This window comes from Sorex fumeus, unplaced genomic scaffold (assembly GCF_029834395.1).
Source record: "Sorex fumeus unplaced genomic scaffold, SorFum_2.1 ptg000149l, whole genome shotgun sequence".
Taxonomy (NCBI): domain Eukaryota; kingdom Metazoa; phylum Chordata; class Mammalia; order Eulipotyphla; family Soricidae; genus Sorex; species Sorex fumeus.
Window position 1 is genome coordinate 582,049 of NW_026606206.1, and position 22,492 is coordinate 604,540.

Below are 22,492 nucleotides of genomic sequence, written 5' to 3' on the forward strand. Positions count from 1 at the left end.
CAAATTACACCACTGTGATCTAATTCATTTAAAAGCAACATTCACCAACTGGAACCTCAAGAGGAAGTCAGATTCAAGCATGAGAAGGATTCAATACTGGTTTGTAGAGAGAACAACACCATAAAAAATGTGGTAGACAGACTCTGTAAGTTGAGTGTTACCCACAACAGCCAGCCAGCAATAAAACAGGTATGCCAGCCCCATATCCTGGCCCAGAATGCTCAGTGTTTTCTCCTGGCATCCATAAGACAGTAATAACCTAACTTATTAGCTTGCAAATTGATGGAATTCCACACTTTGACAGTTTTACTTAGACCTTTAATTTGGTATTTTTTTTACATTATCAATTTCAAAGAAATAAAAACATACTTGTTTTGAATATTCTTGCGCAGATAATATCCACATTACTTGACTATTATAAGACTAAAAAAGTTAAAAATGTATGGCACAATTAAGACATAAAAACATCCAACAATTTCAGTCAAACCAGTCTCCCCAGGCCACGTCCCTCCCACATATACATAAAATGAAACCAAAAGGGAAATCATCTACTAGATAACATTCCAATCAGAAGACAGAGACAGGAGAAGTCTGATATCTGTCAATTTCTGACAACTGAATGCACTGCACTCATCAAGGAACTTTAGTCATAATCTCATTTAGTCCCTAAATGGAACCTATGGCTAAATCATGTCGGTCCTTACAGAGTGAACAGTAACAGACTCTACAGCTCTGAAAAACAGTCACATGACATAGTCCAGTGATACGAGCTGAGGAAGCAAAGCTGAAAAGTAGTATGAGGTTGCTCTTGTTGTCTATGTCCTGAAGGTCTATTCTTCATCCATTAAGCCATGGGAATGCTCACCAAGACTGGGCCTCCAGAGGAATGTCAACGTCACTAGAAACAGCTGGAAACCACATGATATAGAGATGTCTTTTATTAGGACATAATGACTTTTTTTTCTAAACGGAAAAATGAGAAGGTCTTAATAGAAGAGGCCATCCTATCTTGGATGGAACTGGATTTCGACCCTTTTGGTGTCCTTGGCAGTTTCTGCTTGTTTGTAGGTGTTGGGGCCATAGTTTGTGACAGTATCACTTGAGGGTCTTGCTAAGGTTGGAGAAGCCAATGCCAACACAAGTCATCAGTACTTTATCCCCACCCTTGAGTTCTTCACCACAGGGCTTGGTTTCAATTTTAAACATAATCTGGAAAAAGCTCTTCAAATGCCGCAAAAATTCTATCCTAAAACAAAACAAACAGAAGGGGGGGGACAATGAAAAAGTAATTCAATATGTGAAAAACCTATCTTTCCCCACCGAGAACCCAAAGCCCTTAATTTCCTAGATCCAGAAAAATAACAAAAATTAAGAACTTCTCATCAAAGCTGATTGAACAGTATCTATTTATAGCCTAGGGCTGGAGCGATAGCACAGCGGGTAGGGCGTTTGCCTTGCACGCAGCCAACATGGCCGAACTGAGTTCGATTCCTCTGCCCCTCTCGGAGAGCCCGGCAAGCTACCGAGAGTATTTGATATGCCACACACAGTAACAACAAAGTCTCCAATGGAGACGTTACTGGGCCCACTCGAGCAAATCGATGATCAACGGGAGGGCCTTTACCTTTTTATTTATAGCCTGTCAATTTCCAAAGCAAATTTACATAACTTGTAGAGATGCACACAATATAACATAAAATAATTTGTATATGGTCTAAAGTTAGTATACAAGATATGCAGTTATTTATTTCTATATAGCTAAGAGACATGATGTACACATATATACACACACACAATATTCATATATACACACACCCATAGAGATCTATTTACACATATATGGCTCACACAAATATGTACTCTCACAATTCACAGCATCACAAGGTAAACCCAAAAATTACTGCTGCTATACCAAAATATTTAAATCTCCATTTCTAAATTTCAGCACTCTATTATTTGCTCAACTGAGTGTTTGTTAACTAAGAATTTCTTGTGAAGTTTTCAATCCAGTGGGTCAGACAAAATACGTTGATTTTTTAAGTACTATGGAAATTTGGGGCAGGAGAGATAGTACAGCCAGTAGGGCACTTACCTTGCTCACCACTGGCACCCCACATGCACACCCTCCCAGCCCACTGGGATTAAGTCCTGAGAAAAGCTGAGTGCAGCCCAAAAAACAAACAAAAACAAAAAAGTACAATGGAAGTTTAAATAAATAAAGCATACGAAGAGAAAATATAGATATAGTATTAGAGTATATACAAAGGAAGCAGTGCTAGATAAGGTGGTCAGGGAGGAGCTCACAGTAATTATGGCAATAATTATGTTCCAAAGAGCTGTTTCCTATCACCTTTCTTAAGACAGAATGAAGTTTATTACCCTAAAAGTACCCCAGAAACAGCAATAGGCATAAAGTTTTTACTAGTCTGATTTAGCAAAGTCAGCATCAACTCAGCTAGCATGACTCAGCTGGAGTGTTTATTAAACACATAAGTTCCTCAAAATCCTCTTCAACTGGTGATTAATGGTAGAAGGGTCTATACAGAGAGAGCCCAGAACCAGACGTCAAATGTAAAGATAGCCATTTCCCAGTTTGTGAAACAATGGTGTAGTCAGAGAACAGTCAGCCTGCCTCTCTGTATGAAATACCCCAGGAGACTGTTTCGTTAACTAAGAATTGTTAACTAATCATTCAAACTCCCTGGCTCAGCCAGATGGTTCTCAACCCTAAACGCACAGAGACCTGAAAGGTATTCGAAATACTGGTGCAAATGGATGGAACAGAATTCACAATCAAGAATAAACCCACGCACCCTCCTTCACTGCTGGTGGGAATGCCGGCTGGTCCAACCCTTTAGGAAAACAGTAAGGACGACTCTCAAAAAATTAGAATTTGATCTGCCATTTGACCCAGCTATAGCACTCCTGGGAATATATCCCAGAGAGGCAAAAATGTGTAGTCGAAGTGACATCTGCACTTGTTTGTTCATTGCAGCACTCTTTACAATAGCCAGAATCTGGAAAAAACCTGAGTGCCCAAGAACAGATGACTGGTTAAAGAAACTTTGGTACATTTACACAATGGAGTACTATGTAGCTGTTAGAAAAGATGAAGTTATGAAATTTACATACAAGTGGTACTACATGGAAAGTATCATGTTAAGCGAAATGAGTCAGAAAGAGCGGGATAGACACAGAAAGATTGCATTCATCTGGGGAACATAAAGCAACAAAAAGGGAGACTAACACCCAGGAATGGCTGAGATTAGTACCAGGAATTTTGCTCCATGAATGGAAGGCCAGCCACATGTGCTATGGGAAAAGGAAGCTCAGATAGAGAAGGGAGCACCAAATAAAGGGTGTTGTGAGGATCCTCCCAGGGTGGGAGAAGCATGCTGAAAGTAGTCTATAGACCAAACATGATTGCCACTCAAAGCCTCTCTTGCAAAACACAGTACCCAAAAGAAGAGAGAGAGAACAAGGGGGAATACCCTGACACAGAGGCAGGATGGGACGGGGTGGGGGGGGGGGATGAGAGGTGGAGGGGGATGCTGGGACCCGTGGTGATGGATGACGGGCACTGGTGGAGGGATGGGCACTTGATCATTGTATAACTGAAACCCAAGCACAAAATTTGTAAGCCTATAACTGTACCTCATGATGTTTCACTAAAAAAAAAAAAAAAAAAAGAATAAACCCACGCACTAATTAAGGTTTATAAATATCAATTTTGAAAATTCATTTTTTAAGTACCAAGATAATCCAACAGGGAAATAATCTTTTCAACAAATGGTACTTTTCAACTTCACATGCGTAGATATCCACATGCCAAAAAATTAAACTGAACTCTTTTCTCACATATGCAAAATTAACACAAATGGATCAGAGATCTACGTATGGAAGTCAAAATGAAACTCACTGAAGAAAACACAGAAAATAATCTTCATGATATTACAGATAACACCAAAAGCAAAATGATTTTAAAAACAAAAATGGGGACTGAGAGTGGGTACAATGGGTACAGAGCTTTCCTTGCACATGGCAGATCCAGGTTCAATCTCTGAACCACATATGCTCCCTCAAGCCCTACCAGGAGTAATCGCTAAGCACAGGGTCAGAAGTAAGCTCCAAACACTACTTGGCTAGCCAAAAACAAACAAACAAAAAAACACAGATAAATTGAGCTATCCGTTACAATTACTCTTCTGCTAATGACAAAATCAATTAGAGGAGAGAATTTTTTGTGTGTGTATCAGAAGATACTCTACAAAGAAGATGGAAAAACAACCCCAAGCTTACATGAAAATATTTGCAAATCGTGTATCTAAAATAGGTCTGGTATCTACTATCTTATGTATTTAAACACCTCTTACAACTCAAGTTTTTTTATTTATTTTTTTGCTTTTTGGTTCACACCCAGCGATGCACGGGGTTACTCCTGGCTCTGCACTCAGGAATCACTCCTGGCGGTGCTCAGGGGACCATATGAGATGCTGGGAATCAAACCCGGGTCAGCCGCGTGCAAGGCAGACGCCCTACCCGCTGTGCTATTGCTCCAGCCCCACAACTCAAGTTTTAAAACTCCACTGAGGGTCAGACAGAATAGCCCAGTGCCTGCCCTGCAAGCGTAGAGCCATGCATCCAAATCCCTGCTAAGCACGACACATGATCCTGGCAGCTCTCTTGTCTGCCACCCCTCGTTCCATAAATCATTTCCACTGTCCCACTGCTATATCTATTCAAGCACCACGGGGAAAAGAGAATAAGGGGGTGCCAAAACTGGTGAATACTACCCTGGTGACCGATCACATCTGTAAATACTACAGTGACCCCTGGCAAGTACACCAGTTGTTTGCCTCAAGAAAGAATGTAACTCAAAACAAAAGCACATGTGCTAGCTCTGTCCCAAATGTGGCTGAGGATGCAAAAACTGTGGTTAGTGTAACAACAACAAAGAGAAGAGGAGAAGGAACAAAAATAAGTATCAGTTTAAAAGTAAATTTGAAAATGGAAAAAGTTAAAAAAATGAATTAAGATTTAAAAGGGAAAAAAACTTTAAAAATAATTTCTAAAAATAAAGTTATGGAAATGAAAATATGGAAAGGATCTGAAAAAAAGCCCTTTTCCAAAAGAGATATATAGAGTCAATATGCATGTGATAAATGTTCGACATCATTAGTCAGTCACTTAGGGAAACAAAAGTAAAAACCACGGAACTACCACCGCACACTCAAGACAGATAAAAGTAAAAGTATGGGTGAGAATGTGAGAAATTGGAGTCCTCCTCCATTACTCATGGGAATGTAAAATGGCTTGGCCACTGGGGAAAAGTCTAGCTGTTACTCAAAATATATAACAAGGAATTACCAAATAGCCCAGTAATTCCATTCTCAGGTCTATATATAAGAGATATGAAAACAACCACATGTAAACTTACATATGAATGATTGCAATAGCTTTATTTATTTGTAATAGTCAAAAGTGGAGGAAACAATTTAAATGCCCAAAGGAATAAACAAAATGTGGTATGATTTAATGTTACTCTACAATATGTTATTTAGCCATTAAAAGGAAATTATTAACACATTATATGGATAAACCTTGACAATAACATACTTAGGAGAAGAAGGCAGTCACAAAGGCCCTCACAGTGTATGAGTCTATTTATACCAAATGGCCAGAACATGCATAGATGCTAGATTAGAGGTATGAAGTAGATACTAGCTGCCCGGGCTTGGCTGAGGAGACTGGGAGGAACAAAAACCAAAGGGTTTCTTTGCTAAGTGGTAATAATGTTCTAAAATAAAACTGGCTACGGTTATGGTTATAAACCACTGTTAATAACTAAAAACCACTGAATTGTAGGCTTCAAATGGATGAAGTATGGTATATGAATTATATCATAATAAAGCTGCTTAAGTTTTACATATATGCGCAAATGGACACTCATGGATACACACCACACAAGTCTAATTTTAGAAAAAGTACTGATCTCAGCTCACACCCTCATATAACGTATTCCAAACTTAGTATATAATTCAACAGTAAAGAACAGGTATTTCCCTGCTGGCTTTCCTACTTCAATTGAAATTCTTAGCGTTTTTATTCTGGCTCAGCTTCAAATCCTTCCTACCCTGTCCAAGAGGTTAAGAAAGCAAACAGACTGTTTTCCGAACCGCAATGGGGCCGCCCCAGCTCCCAGGCAACCTCTGCTTCCGGAAGTCACACCCACAACCCGCCCACGGCGCCATCTTACAGCATACAGCAGCGAAGAAAAGAACTGGCTGGAGGGCCCCACAGCTCCCAGAGAATTCTCTGGGCCCCATTCAGAGCCGATATCACTGGGAGGTCCCAGATGGGATAGGTGCTGTCTCCTCGCCTTCTCCAGATGGAATCCCCATGACCATGAGCTTCTACAAGCATGGCTCTGGCATGTGGATACCAGGACATTTCCTGATATGCAAAGTGATCAATGGAAAGTAAATAATCTAGCATTTGTTAAATAATTTAGCATTTGTCCCTGAAAATCAGGCGTGAATGGTGGTGGGAAAATCTGAGCAAAAGATAATGCCCAACTGAAATACATCTGGGACTGTGTGTTTAACTATGGTGCTATGCCACCCTGGAAGGGAAGGGTGTCTGTCCCTCTGCCTGTACCCTTTGCGGCAGCGACACGATGGCCTGCATCTTTTAGAGCCTAATGAACAGCCAGGTATGAGACTGCATTGACGAGGCACGTGGGGCTTCATGGGATGGGGTTGGAAAGGCCCTGCTCCCTGCCATGACAATGCTCGCGGTTTCCACCCTCAAACGCCTCCTCTAGCTTCTGACTGACCATGATCCCAGAGGCACACATACCAATCTCGGAACCCAGGGACTTCTGGCACTAATCCCTCTAGTTTTATTACTAAAATATCTGAAATCCAAATTTGTGTGGCCACTATTGTGGCCACACAACATCATATGCTCTTCATAATCAACAATAGAAAACAAATTTTCTAATGATGTCTTTGTGGCAGGTCTGAATATTGGGGAAAATTCCAAATAACAATGTTGGGTCTTTTGTCATAATACTGAACGTGATCAAGGTAGACAGAGAGAGAGTAAAGTGGAAATCTGCCACATAGGCGGGAGGTGGGTGGGAGCGGGGGTATACTGGAGTTCTTGGTGGTGGAAAATGTGCACTGGTGAAGGGACAGGTGTTTGATCATTGTATGACCAACCAAGACTTGAACTGAAAGGCTTTGTGACTGTTCTCACGGTGATTCAATAAAATAAAAAAAAAAAAATTAAATTGACCCAATAAAAAGCAAACACATAAAATCCACAAGTCTGTACCTGTGAGCAAAGCTGCCAGTCAGTAGCAATGAAGGAAAAGTCAGCCATCTCTCCCACTCACAAGCCCCAAACGCTTCTCTTGCCCTCTCTTCTGAACCCAGACCCACTCTTCTAAGACACAACCACTTAGACACAGAGTCAGGCAAAAGAGACCAATGGCATGTGGAGGGCAACTCCACTGAAGTGAGAACTTTGTAAAGTCAAACTGGTGGCTTTCAGCATATCTGCTTTACTTTAGGCAACTAAGCTGCAGCAACTCCCGTGAAGAATTTTTCAGGACAAAGTGATTTATTTTCAGAACAAAACAAAAATTAAAAAAAAATCTCCATAAAAGGCAACAGCCATCTAATAGATAACTAAGTGTTAAAGATTCTGGGACACGAGATCTTTTTCTCATCTTGAAGGTAGTGAAGAATGTGCCCATTCTTCAAAAAGCAGTTGTTCCCGACAGTTAAAGCTATAGGCTCATGGTCACGTTCCCTTTGGATCTCAACAGCCTGGGACTTGGCAGATTTCCTGAGTCAATCCCTAAATGTACCTTCCTTCCCTAACAGCAGAGGTCCCTCTGCTGAAACCTGAGAAGGGGACAGAGGCAGAGGAACCATCAGGGGTCAGAGTGACAGTACAGCGGGTAAGGCACTTCCATGCATGCCAACTCAGGGTCATTCTCCGGCATCCCATGTGATTTCCCAAGTCCTGCCAGGAGTGATCACTGAGCAGAGTCAGGAGTAAGCCCTGAGCACTGTCAGGTGTGTCCCAAAAGCCAAAAGAGAGAGAGAGAGAAAAAAAAGGAAGGCACAATCATGGGTGAATTCTCTCTGGCATCCCACAGACACAGGGTCCTGCCTTCTCCACCAAGTCCCATGGATGCTAGGATTACCTACTTTTCAGGTCTAGGAAACTCTGCAAGTCAAGGAGAAGGATTTGGGGATTGGGAGACAATCTTAAATGTGGCCCCCTGGCATGATTACACAGCAGTTTTAAAATACATTGATGGTACTTTTTATGTCCATTAGAGACTTTTCCCAAAGCTCAGCTGACTTCTGCTCCCAGAACGAAAACTCTTCTCTTGGTCAGACTTGACATAAAACCCATGTAACCCCAGCCTAACTCTATGTCCTGCTTTGTTTATAAACAAGTTAAATAACTTTGTCCTTGGAACGGAAGTCAGTATTTTCATCTGAAAAGTATGGCTATCATTTACTTGCTCTCTCTTATATAAGTTACATATATCCTTGAAATATAATATAAATGTTATAAGGCTTTGCAATATTTAAAACACTTTACAAAGATCAACTATACAGCACTATTATTTTAGTTCAGAGAAAAGCTGAGCAATGAATACCAAACAGTAAGCAAAGCTTTGCCCCTCTGGCTCCCAGTTTCTCCAGGCATATTCTCATTTGATCCTCACTCGGCCATGGGTCAACAACCCTCAGTCAGTCAGTGTTGGTAAGGGTACTTGCTTGTGTTCCCCAATACTTAACTAGTAGTAGCACAAGATCACCTATTAGGGAAAAACAGTGGCATGGTTTATTTCAGACTCCAGTGGGAGACTATCATACAGGAGAATTTGAAAGAAATCTGAAAAGATGTTGCTGTGACATCCTGCCCAGAAGAGGAGATAACTTAAATCTATCATTATGGAGGAATCCCAGTTCTCACAGTAAAAATGGGCCCTGTACCTGGTCTTCCCAAGGAATTTTACACTTACACACTTTATTTCTTAAGTAACAAAGCAAGTCACCAACAGCACACATTTTCTGAGGAGGAAAACAAGGAAGAATAAGGAGACCTTTATTTTTCACAAAGAGTTTAAAAAAGTAAATAATAGGGGGAAAAATCCATCTTAATCCTAGTACTCACTTTCTAAATAAAAATTTAAAAGCTATTCATAAAATTAAAAATGAACAAACTGCCTTTTCCCCGTTAATCAAGAAGATTTTTGGTTTCCTATTTGGAAGTTTCAGAAAACAGGTTCCTTTGACTTAAACTGCATAAAAACAGGTCTCCAAAAAGCTCTTGAATCCATCAAGCATAAACTATTACCTCCATCATTCTAGCTATTGATTCTGTGCCATCTCTGCCCTTAATACATACAAATCCAAAGTTGGCCATCAGGTTCCCAAAGAATGTATAATTCTTCTCCACTCTTGTCCTTTTATCACTTGAGTCAGTGGAGCCTTGCACAGTGACAAAGGGCAAGAAGAGACCCGAACAGACATGATTTTCTTAAAAATAAATTTCCCCACTGTTTCTAATGCTAGTGAGAAAAAAGGGAGGCTGACCTTGCCCACTCCTAAAAGTTCCTTTGCGGGGCTGGAGTGATAGCACAGCACAGGGTAGGGCGTTTGCCTTGCATGTGGCCGACCTGGGTTCAATTCCCAGCATCCCACATGATCCCCTGAGCAGTGCCAGGAGCAATTCCTGAGTGCAGAGCCAGGAGTGACCCATGTGCAACGCTGGGTGTGACCCGAAAAGCAAAAAAAAAAAAAAAGGAAAGTCCCTTTGCAAGAAGCCTAGAGCCTAGGAGGCAAGTAATCTAGAGGAAGAATGTCCACCAAGTCTCAAAACATGTAGTAACTTAGAAGTCTGTCTGTCTTATTCTTAGTAAAGCTCCATTCAGCAATAGACACACTGCCTCCCCAGGAGATGCAGTAATTTCACACTAGGTTTGCAGTAGTGACATACCTGCAAATAATGTTTGGCAAAGGGGTGTGTCAAGGAGGTAAAACCCAGAAGCCAAACTGAAAAAATAACTAAACATATACCCTACCACCAAAAAAGGGGTCAAAGAGGCATGGATTTCAGTTTTTTAAACCAATGTGCTACCAAAGCTCACAGCACATAGCTGCCCTTTCTGACACCATGTTGTGTTATAGATGCAGTTGATCCTTGTGGAACTGGAAAGTGGCAGCCATGAAACTAAAACGCTGAAGAAGGTCGCGTACATCAGCCATTCCTCAATGAAAGAGAATCTCTGCACTTACGAACACTCATTCTACTTCCAGCCCTTGCCTCCTCTCCAAATGTCTATTTTAGCAATGTGGACTCCAGAGGTAAGTGTGCCATTTAGGATTACTCCATTTCAAGTTTTCTGTCCCATGAAACATTTCACATTAGCTGTCAGGAGAGAAGGAGGGTCCACACCAGTTTTTTGCTTGTAGGTTTTCCCCCTCCGTCAACAGAATGCATTCTCTTCCATTTACTTGTTTAAAACAAACAAAAACAACTCCAAAACTCCTGCCACCAATTAGGATGCAAAAAAGCAAGACAAAGCCTCCCAAGGAAATCTTAAACACAAGGCTCCAACCCACTCCAAGTCGTGGTCCGATGGACACTGTCCCGTGACAGAGCTCCCGCCTTTCTCAATGTGATGGCACCACCATTCTTCAGTTATCACAGTACTGTACCTTTCAGATATACAGCATCGGTACCATGATAACCGAAAAAGGGCAGTTCAGTCTCTTAGCTACCTGCACACCACCCTCATGTAATTCCCCTATGTAACCCACTGCTCCCACCACATTATGCTCTTCAAGCACAGAAACTCAAGTGCACACAATACTTCTTTCACTGACCTCCTCATAATTCAGCTCTTCTGAGCAGTTGCTCTTTTTAATATTGCAAAGTTATCAATATTCTGAGGTATCAACCTCATATTTGAAGAACAGTCAAAGGTCTCAAACTCACCTCTACAATTCATTTACCAGGATTAGAGCAATAGTACAGTGCGTAGGGCATCTGCTTTGCATGCAGTCATCCCAGTTTCGATCCCCAACATCACACTTGGTCTCCCAAGCACTGCCAAGAGTAATTCCTGAGTATGAAGCCAGGAATAACCTCTGAGCATCACCAGGTGTGGCACAAAAAACATATTTATATGTCACTGTTCTCCCGTTGTTCATCAATTTGCTCGAGCAGGCCCAGTAACGTCTCCATTTTGAGACTGCTTGTTACTGTGTTTGGCATATCGAATACGTCACGGGTAGCTTGCCAGGCTTTGCTGTGCAGGCGAGATACTCTCGGTAGCTTGCCGGGCTCTCCAAGAGGGGCGGAGGAATCGAACTCGGGTCGGCCATGTTGGCTGCGTGCAAGGCAAACGCCCTACCAGCTGTGCTATCGCTCCAGTCCATTTATATGTACATATATATAAATTTACCTACTAGTCTAGTAATGGGCTGGAGTGATAGCACAGGAGGTAGGGCACTTGCCTTGCATGCGGCCGACCCAGTCAACCTGAGTTCAATTCCTCCATTCTTCTCGGAGAGCCTGGCAAGCTACCGAGAGTATCTCGCCCGCACGGCAAAGCCTGGCAAGCTAACCGTGATGTATTCGATATGCCAAACACAGTAACAAGTCTCACAATGTTACTGGGCCCACTCGAGCAAATCGATGAACAACGGGAGGACAGTGCTACAGTCCAGTAGTACTAACTATGAACTTGATCTTTCTCATCACCTTTCTAGTCAGTTTTCAGTATAAGATCTTGCACAAAAAGATAATTCTTTTCATCACAGAAAGGGAAAAGTGGGACTAATGAAAAACGGGGGAGTGTGTGTGTGTGTGTGTGTGTGTGTGTGTGTGTGTGTGTGTTTGGGGGCGGGGGGGGGCTGAGGGCAGATTTTGACCTATAATAGAACTAGGAGTTAAGTCCCCAAGAGAAAAAAGACCTAAAGCACCGATCAAAAAATTTTTAAAAGGGTATTTAACAGAATGCTCTAATGGCATGCAATGAGAGATAGAGATAGGAATTATAAAAGTAAAGAAAGGAGAATTTATTCCTTATTAATACGAGATTGAGACCAAACTGTGGCTCATTTAAGGATCAGTACAAATAGAAATTCAGTGATAGGTTATGCACAGTACAACTACTATGTCACCTGTGCAAATGGAAGATTAAACTGGGCAGAGAATAAAGGCTGGACAGATATAACTCACGTGTAGGGAGAGAGTGGTCCAAGCAGAACTTTGGAAACATCCTGCTGTCCAAGGGTCATGAGCAACAAAGCCAGGCTTTGATTGGTCGAGTCCACACATCCACCCTGTAAACACAACACTATGATCACTGTACCAACCAGAAAACAACAATGCAGAATCCACAGTAAGTTTAAATAATAATAAAATATAACATGCATTATTAACAGTATTTAAATTATAGACTTTCAATAAAATTAATGAATAAAAATGTATAACATGGATGTTGTAAGAGTAATCCTTATCAACTATTAAGTTTACAGATAATCAACCCAACAATAATAGTTAAACTATCAAAATAACCAGACATTCAAGTTTCCTTACATTTATCTGTGAAAAACGAAAATTTTTCCTTCATTATTTAAGCAGCCGCAAGATATATAAACAAAAAGCCTTAAGGGGCTTCAGAAAGCCTATGATTACCAACAGTTAAATACATGACATATCTTTCCAATCTGACATAGAAAACTACAATCTGATATCTAAGGACTTTGACCTTTAAAGAGTATTTAAATAGGACAAACATTCAAATACATTCAAAAGTTGTCATTTTTATATTACCAACTCTTTTTTATCTTCTCCTGTGTTTAAAACTGATAAACTGTTATGATCAGATCCTTCACTCTTATTACTTATGCATTTTTGTCATGTTTTCTTCCAAATCAATAAGCAGAATGAAAAGGTTTAAAATAAGAATTTAACTAGAGTAAATAATAATAACAACCTAATCCAGACTGAATTTTTTACTTTTATGGAAAGCCTGCTTGTTTAGCCCTGAGGCTTATAACATGTTATTTATAGATTACAAAACCCACAGTCCACCTGATCCCATAGGCTACCAGTGCACTTTTGTGTGATGTAACTTGTAATCTCCCACAAGTCTACTGAAAAGAAATGCAAGGGTCCCCACAGTTGGGTAGAGGCCCTGCTGCCTCCACTGGACTGAGGAAACATGTGCAAGTCAACAGGGATTGTACAAATACACATCACAATCACAATCTTTCCTCACAAAAATCTAGGTGACAAACTTCCTAAATTAAGTAACAGACAGGCTAATCTGATCATCTACTCCCAACTTTCATTTACTATCCGAGCAATGCATAGGGGACACAATGTTCCCCATGACATTTGGCCCAAACACTGTACTCTAATGGTTCAGTGCTTGGGGTCCAGCAGTGGTGGAGGACACTAGGGCCACACCCAGTGGTGTTGGAAAACCATGCAGCTCCAGGGATTGAATTTGAGACCTCAAGAATGGCTCCAGTCTTTGAGCTATCTCCCTGGTCTCACTACCCATATCTTTCGTGTGTGTGTGTGTGTCTGTGTGTGTGTGTGTGTGTGTGTGTGTTTTCTTTTGGGGCTACAACATGCAGAATCAGGGCTTATTTCTGGCTCTGCACTCAGGGTTCACTCCTGGAGGTCTTAGGGGGACCATACGTGGTGTAAGGGATAAAACCTAGGTAGGCTGTGTGAAAGGCAAGCGCCTTACCCACTGCAGTATCTATTCAGCCACCTCACTTATATATTTTTGAGAAAATTTTTGGGCTGGAGAGTTAGTACAGAATTTAAGGGATACACTTTGCATGCTGACTCCAGTTCAATCCCTGAACCACATAGTCCTCAAGCATTACCAGGTGTAGCCCTGAACAACCCCGCATTCAATCCCCTAGCATCACTGGAATGACAGGTAATCCCTGACATTACAGGGTCGGAGCACACACCACAGCCTTGGGCCTTCTCTGAAGGGCTGGCCCAGATGGCTAGGAATCATCAGGAGGAACCTCAAATTAATAAATTTAAGTAATAACGGTGTGGGGATTAAACCCAGGATCTCAGGCATGCAAGCATGTTTGTTCTAGCACTAAGCTATAGCCCCCATCCATTACCCACTTAAAAAAAAAATCACTAAACTGAACATCAAATATTGAGTTAACATTAAAAACACTGAGGACAGAATTAGACTGAGCAAGATTTGTGAGAAGATATTTTCACCTTCTGAGAAGATACTTCCATCTTCTGTAGATTTTGTTCTACCACAATAGTTAGCTGAGTAGCAAGTACATAAGGTCACAATGAAGGCATAATTATGAATCCTGGGGTTTTTATTTTGCTTACATTAAATGATACATTAAATGATGGTACATTAAATGGTGCCATTTAAGAAAGAAACTTTAAATAGTTCTGAAATAGTTCATTCTCATTTGACCCACCTTGTGACCAATGAGCTCTTTCCAAGAATGTTGACATAAATCAAGGAAGCTGTTTCCCTTTAGAGATAAACACTCAATTCCCCAGGCATTACCTTTCCATAAAGATTAATAAATTATAGCAGCAAAAGAGATTGCAAAAAAATAAAATAAATAAAATAACTGTACTGCCTTACTGTTTTTATTTTATAAAGCTCAGGTTTTTTCTGCTTAATTTATTTGTTTTGGGTACTGTACTTGGAAGATATTCCAGGCTCAGGCTTTTTCTGATTTATTTGTTTTGAATAAATTTTTAGCAGAAGTACTGGTATATGCGGCAGAAGCCGGGAAAAGTATTCATAACGCCCGCCTGTCCTTCGCCAACTACAAGACCAAGATGACTGCCCTCTGACGTCCTGATGGATCCATCACATCCTCCAGAACAGCAATGGAGAAGATTATCCATGACTTCTACTCAAATCTCTTCGATAGCCATGTCCACTTGCCGACATACCAAATTCCACAGGATGGATATGTCGTTCCCAACGTTCTCCCTTCCGAAATCCGACACACCATTTCGTCGGTAAAGAAACAAACAGCACCCGGCCCAGACAAGGTCAGACCTGAACACCTGAAGAACCTGCCGTCAGTACTCATCAATACACTGGCTCGGCTCTTCACTCACTACCTGTCTGAATGCAAAGTTCCGTCCCAATGGAGAACCAGCAGGACCGTACTACTGTTCAAGAAGGGAGACATCCATGACATTGGCAACTATCGCCCGATCTGCCTATTGTCTGTCATCTACAAGTTGTTCACTCGAGTCATTCTAAATAGGACTGGCAGAACACTAGATGAAGGACAACCATGTGAGCAAGCCGGGTTCCGCAAAGGATTCAGCACCATCGACCATATCCACACGATAACCAAGCTCACTGAGGTTTCTCGGGAGTTCAAGATGCCGCTCTGTTTAACGTTCATTGATTTAAAGAAGGCCTTTGATTCTGTTGAGACGGAAGCGGTCATTGAAGCCCTAGCCAATCAGGGCATTCAAGCCCAATACATCAGGATCCTCCGAGAGCTGTATTGTGGATTCACTACCAGGATCTCACCATTCTACAAAGAAGTGATCGTTGATGTCAAGAGAGGGGTGCAGCAGGGTGATACCATTTCACCGAAACTCTTCAGTGCCACCCTCGAGAACATCATGCGACGACTGGAATGGGAAGGAATGGGAGTGAAGATAGATGGTCGGCAACTACACCACCTCCGCTTTGCTGATGACATTGTTTTAATAACACCAAACATCAGCCAAGCGGCACAAATGCTGGCCGACTTTGACCGTGAGTGTGGAAAGGCAGGACTACAGCTGAATCTTACGAAGACAATGTTCATGAGAAACAGCCTCGTTCCTGACGCCCCATTCGCTCTCAACAGAACGACCATCTCCGAATGCAACAGCTATGTGTACCTAGGTCGAGAAGTCAACATGACAAATGACCTGGCACCCGAGCTGCGCAGGAGGAAGAGAGCGGCTTGGAACGCCTTCAAGAACGTCGAAGAAATAGCTAAGAGGACGAAGAACCTCCGGCTCCGGCCACATCTTTGATTCCACTGTTCTTCCTGCATTAACATATGCCTCAGAGACCTGGGCCCTATGCAAACAAGATGAGAATGCTATTCAGGTCTCCCAAAGAAGAATAGAAAGAGCTATGCTTGGAATATCACGTTTCACTCAAATGAGAGAAAGAATCCAGAGTTCTGACATCCGTCGACGATCAAGGATCAGGGACGCTGTCTCATTTGCCAAGGTGTCAAAAATCAGATGTGCTGGTCACGTAATGAGATTTAAAGACAACTGCTGGACTAGAGCTATTACCGACTGGATTCCACGGGATGTCAAAAGACCGCGTGGCCGCCCACCTACCAGATGGTCAGACTTCTTCGTCAAGATCATGAACGATCGGTTTGAGGCTCTTCATGTTCCCAGAGCGAACAGATGCCATTGGGCTACACTAGCACGCGACCGGGACAAATGGAGACGTTACTGGCGCCCGCTCGAGCAAATCGATGACTAACAGGAAGTTAGTGATTAAGTAATTAAGTGATTTGTTTTGGATACACTCACTGTCACTGTCACTGCCCTTGTTCATCAATTTGCTCAAGCGGGCCCGGTAACGTCTCCATTGTGAGACTTGTTGTTACTGTATCTGGCATATCAAATACCTCACGGGTAGCTTGCCAGGCATTGCCATGTGAGCGAGATACTCTCAGTAGCTTGGGAGATATTCCAGGCACAAGTGCTTGAAGAGACTCTCCCTGTGGAGCTCAAAGGACTATGCAGTGGTGAGGATTGAACCTGGGAATAGCGCATGCTCAGAACTATTTCCCAAATCAGGTTTCCTCCTTACTGCCCCATGGCTCACACTGATGGGGTTTAATCTTGCATACTGCAGCTGCGGCATCAACATACTCAGCAAAGAAAAACTTCATTGAATGTTTCAGAAAAGAACAGACATGGCTATTAACTAAGAACAAATATATTACTATTAACCAGAACAAATACACCCATAAACAGAGATCAAAGACTCTTAAGCTGGAGAAAATAACATTGCAAACATTATACCACCCAATGGCAATCACAGAACATAACTTTTGCTCAAGCTCAGTTCAAGAATGTAGGGTCCAGCACAAGAGAAAGAGAAAAGACCGTCCCTCAGTGCATGTCCTGGAGTCTGTATGCCAAGGGAGAAGTGTTGGTCTCCTGGTATGGAGTCTTAGCAAAAGGAAGCATGAACTAACAGAAATCTAAGTGACTCTTCTCCAAGAAAGTATCTGAAATCTAGAGAGCATTTTAAGGCAGCTTCATTTTATTCCTCCTGCTCCAATTTTGCCCTTTGTATTTAGATCACCTATCTTTCAGAGACAGTAACAGAGGCTCTCCGCATATGTGCATTTTGCTCTCTTTTGGGTTAAAAGAGAAAAGACTGCTACTAACCAGAGGGGAGGTTGAGGTAGATTGGTGTGGGCTGCATTCCTCTAACTACAGAAGCAAAAAAACCAGTTATGACCTTTTGCCTTCAGGATCATGTTTCCTTTTGAGGGGATTCCAAATTCTCAAGCTTTCCACAGCCCCTACCATGCTCTAAAACAGGGCTGCCTTTCCGAGACCTTCTATGTTCTAAAGTAGTCTCATCTAGGAGTGGGCCAGATGGCTCCCTAGGGGTCTTCAGATACTCTAAGAGCCCACAGGTGAAAGCTGCATAAACGATGGTAGAAAGAAGGTCACACTGGTAGTGGGATTGCTGTGGAACACTGAATGCCCGAAACAACTGTATTATGAACAACTTTATAAATCGTGTGTTTACATAAAGAATTCAAAAGAAAAAAAGAAGAAAATGGCCTAAATGGGGGTGGGGTACAACCCATAAGACAGGGGCCCCAGGAAGGTACAAGTCTGGAAAGGGTCTACGGTCAGAAAAAACTTGAGAAACCTGATCTAAATGCATAGCAAATGGCTATGTCTAGCCTGTTGGCATCATCTTCTACCAATTATCAAAATGAATCAATTAGCAAAATGCAAAGTCTAGAATTTCAGCCTCTCTTCAAAGGTCTGAAAAGGAGTCCCCATTCCTAGATGGCAAAGGCAAGGCAGGACGGGAGACAGTACCTGCTTTGGTCGGGATGCTGGAACTCTTTAATGACTACTCTCCATCATTCAGCTTTGTTTACCGCCTTCTCCCTTCTGGATGCTCAACTTCCACTCTTCTCCTCATTAATACTTACCAGCCCTGCCCAGTGGGGCTGATCTCTTCTTACAGACCAGTTTAGAGAACCATTAATGCTAAACTATTTCAAATGCTAAAACCTAGGCTTGCACCCTTGGAAGGGAAAGAGTGCTGTCAAGGCTTAAGAATGAGAACAAGAGGGTTGCTTCCTGCCGGCTCCCCTCACAAAAGCTGCAGAGGCTGAAGACATACCCTGTAGATTTCTTCCAGCAGCAGCTTGGCACAGTTCCTGCCGAGGTCCTCTGGAAGCACTGCTGCCCCCTGGCCCTGGGGGTTGGAAGCCAGTTCAGCACTGAGGAAAGTGCCATTGGTGGTCTCAGCAACCAGTGACAACCCAAAACCTGGAGATCTGGGGAGTCGAAAGCACAAATGCTGAGTAGGGGTAGTAGTCTGGGTTCACACTCACCACAAAGGAAAAGCTTTTCTCTGACGGCATTCTGCCCTGTTACACCAAGTCCGCAACCAGAGTTCCTTCCTACTGTCTACCCTGGAAGTATAGACATAATTCAGTGAGGGCACACACAGTACAGCTGAGGGAGAGGCAAGTCTGCACTGCTTTCTCCCTTGCCAACCTCTGTCTTCATTTTATTTTCAGACTCTACTAGGAAAATCTGTAACAATACGCTGGCAATTTTGAGCATTGCTGATTCTGAGCACCTATTTTCTACCAGTCTGAGCTAGACACATTACAGTTCTGCAAAGTAAATATTAAAAACCCAGCTTACAAATGAGGATAAGGCAACTTGCACCAAGTCCACACAGCTAGAAAATGACTAAGATGCATTTCAAACGCACGAGTTCCAGACTCCAAAAACTATGTCAGCTCTCCTAAACAGCCTTAACAATGGTCGCCTCAGTCTCTGCCAGTCCAAAAGGCAGGAGCAACCTGGAGACCACCTATTACAGCTCTTCTTGAATACATCTGGCTTCTCCACCCATAATGAAAAATATGTGCTAAGCCAAATGAGGCCTAAGAAAGGCATATCTTTTTGTCCTTGTTCCCCAGGGGCATCTCAGAATTCAACTGTCAATGAGCAGGTTCTCCAACTATGCTTCTACTACCCCAAAGACAGAACTTAACATCCCCTTCATTTTCTCGACTACCACCCACTCACTCACTCTGATGCCCAACAAACATTTGGAAAAAAGCCTTCAAGGACAAGGACCTAGGGGCACAATGGTAACAAGTGTTAATAGTCACAGAGATTAATAATACCTAGCTTTATACCAAAGTCAGTCCATAAACAGTAAAAGCAAATACCTCTCAGGGCTGAAGCAATAGTACAACAGGTAAAGCTTGCATAAGACCAATCCAGGTTATATCCTAGGCATCTAGTATGGTCTCCAGTGAGCATCACTAGGAGTTATCCCCAGTGCAAAACCAGAAGTAAGCCCTAAGCAGCACTGGGTGTAGAAGAAATAACAAAAAAATTTAAAATACTGAAAATAAGCTAAAATGAATCTCTATAGATGATCTTGACTTAACATCAAAGAACCAGAAGACAAGCTTCAAGATTATCCTCACCCATTTACTTAACTACATTTCCAAAGAACTCCAAAATCTTTCTATCCACTTAAAAATTTTGAGGTATGTATACCATAAAACGTCATACGTAACTGGGATTCTTCCCCTTTAATACTGTTTTACAGACAACAAAGAATGCAAAAGCATACTGAACTCTATGTATGTCCATCCCATTAAGCCAGACCTATTCTAAGGGACAAGCCAAAGCAGCTAACAGATGACCTCACTGACAGTGTCATTAGTCCAGTTTGCAAATGACCGTCTCCAAAACTTTGCAATTGGTAAAGGATAAAAATTTATTTTTTAAGTCACTAGAAACAAAATGAAATCACACTAACAGATGTCTGGCACAGAAACCAAGTACTAAAAAGCCTCTGGGATTCTAGACTGCAGCCACAAACTCTCAGTTCCAGTTTAATAAACCTACCTCACATTAACACCTGACTTCTTCAGACCAAGAAGAGTACTCACCCATGATTTTACAATTTCAAAAGAAAGAAGGAAGCTTCTGTTTGCCTTCTGTAATTTGAGGTTTGAAAACTAAACACACACATTAGTTTTACATTATTTTTTTTTTTGGCTTGATAACCCATGAGACTCCATCATGCTCACAACTTGATCTGTGTGGACATCTTTTTCACAGAAACAAGTACAGAACTCAACTGTGAATTAGAGACTGCTGACCCAATGGCCTTATAAGTAGTCCACAATAATTGGGACAGCAAGGCCTTCAGACCTGCTCTGCTTATTCCTGACCATGTTTTAGCAGAGCTAGAAGATGGGGCGCTGATTCTGCTTCCAATTCTCCCTTGTCCCATTGTATTCTCTTCCCAGAAAATAACATATAATTCTAAGACCTCTGTCCAAGAAGGGCCAAGAAAGAAACAGCAGCAGCTACCGTTTCTGTAGCAACATCATGTTCTAAGCATTGCTCTAGTGGCTTAAATGTACTCTTTTCACCTGCATGGTAACCTGCAGATCCAAGTTGCTGCCATTCCCATGATATGAATGAAAAAAACACTGGGGAAATTTGAGCAATAAATCAAAGGTTCGGGCCACTGCTTTCTCAACTTCAGAAGAAATGACCAGTTTTGCGCACAAATCCTTTCCCAATTCTAATCTCTGACACCACCCCACTACCTTTGCTGTTTTGAACTGAGCCAGCCTGTATTTTTCAAATCACCTTTGTATTTCCCTTTAGGCTTCCTGAAGGCCAGAAATTTCCTAACACAAGTACCACTTACTTGTTTTGTTTATTGTTGAAATTAAAATAAACCCTGACAGAAAAGCTATTTTTAAAAGGGTGAGTCTGGTACTACTTAGGGGGGAAAATGGTGCTCTAAACCATTAACAGACTATCTCAGACAGTATTTTAATTTTTAGGAAATATAATCTGAAAACTTAATTATGATTCCACTATTCTTTTTAAAATGGTGCTCTAAATCATTAACAATCTCAGACAAAAATTTTAATTTTTAGGAGATACAATACAAAAATTTAAAGCTACAATCCATCATTATACTGAAATGGCTTAGCAAAACAAAAATCAAAGAAAACCCACAAAAGTAGTAAAGCAAAACCATCAAAACAATCATTGTTAACTATGTTAGGATTCACTGTACTATCAACTTTTCTGTTTTCCTTTAATTTTTCATTTTAAAGCATTTTGCATCCCTAAGTTACTGGTTCAACCCAGTATTTTCATAATACAAATCTTTATTAATATTTTGGGCTGGAGTGATAGCACAGCGGTAGGGCGTTTGCCTTGCGTGCAGCTGGCCCGGCCGAGTTGGGTTCAATTCCTCCACCACTCTCGGAGAGCCCGGCAAGCTACTGAGAGTATCTCGCCTGCATGGCAAAGCCTGGCAAGCTACCTGTGATGTATTCAATATGCCAAACACAGTAACAACAAGTCTCACGATGGAGATGTTACTGGGCCTGCTTGAGCAAATCAATGAATAACGGGAGGACCAGGACCAGGATTAATATTTTATTTTCTAACGTGAAGTTTTATACAAAACCTTTTACTAACAAAATTCAAATCTACAAGAACAACTTTTGTGGGCTCTCTCCTTGAGAGAAGTTAACTGGCATCAGTTTTTTTTCCTTAAACTGCCCCCCCCCCCATTTTAAACTGTTATTTACCTAGGGGGTGAGAACTAAAAAAAAAAAAAAAAAAAAACTGGAGGTGGGGGGAATAGGGATGCTTGGTAAAGCCAGACAGTTTTATTGAGACTTGTTCAGAAAGATGAGAAGGGAAAGAGAGAAGTATTTGAGAAAGAACATAGGCTTCTACAGAATGGAAATAGGCAGGAAAAGAAACAGCGGCAAGCAAGCAAGCAAGCAAGGAAGAACACGAATGGGCTTAAAGAACAAGCCTCTTTAACTTTTCTGTGGGAGCAGAAAACAGATGGAATTTAAAGTTTGAAGCACTGTCTATTAAAAACTGCTTTAACGCCCTGAGGCTAGTCCCCTGCTCTCAGCAGTGGTCACAGTGATCCATTCCATGGAAGACTCCAAAGATGCCTACTGATGACAACAGCAGTCAAAAGGAGAATCATTCTAAAATCATTCCTTTTTAATTTTTCATATTATTATATTTTTTAATTTTTAACTAAAAAAGAACCATGATTTACAATGTTATTATTAGTTAAGTTTTAGGCATAAAATATTTAAAC

At 41.6% G+C, this 22,492-nt stretch overlaps 1 protein-coding gene across 4 annotated transcripts in view; it reads right to left on the reverse strand.

The window, feature by feature from the left end:
- Positions 1 to 296: 296 nt before the first annotated feature.
- RCL1 (RNA terminal phosphate cyclase like 1) overlaps positions 297 to 22,492 on the reverse strand; it is a 55,128-nt gene continuing 32,932 nt past the window's right edge. For all 4 annotated transcript variants that reach the window (XM_056106932.1, XM_056106935.1, XM_056106934.1 and 1 more), the window contains 3 exons: positions 18,482 to 18,638; positions 12,280 to 12,383; positions 297 to 1,246 (listed from right to left, as the gene is read on the reverse strand). In XM_056106932.1, the coding sequence (XP_055962907.1) occupies positions 1,096 to 1,246; positions 12,280 to 12,383; positions 18,482 to 18,638 (412 nt within the window). In that variant the 3' untranslated portion in view covers positions 297 to 1,095. The remainder of the gene's footprint in view (positions 1,247 to 12,279; positions 12,384 to 18,481; positions 18,639 to 22,492) is intronic.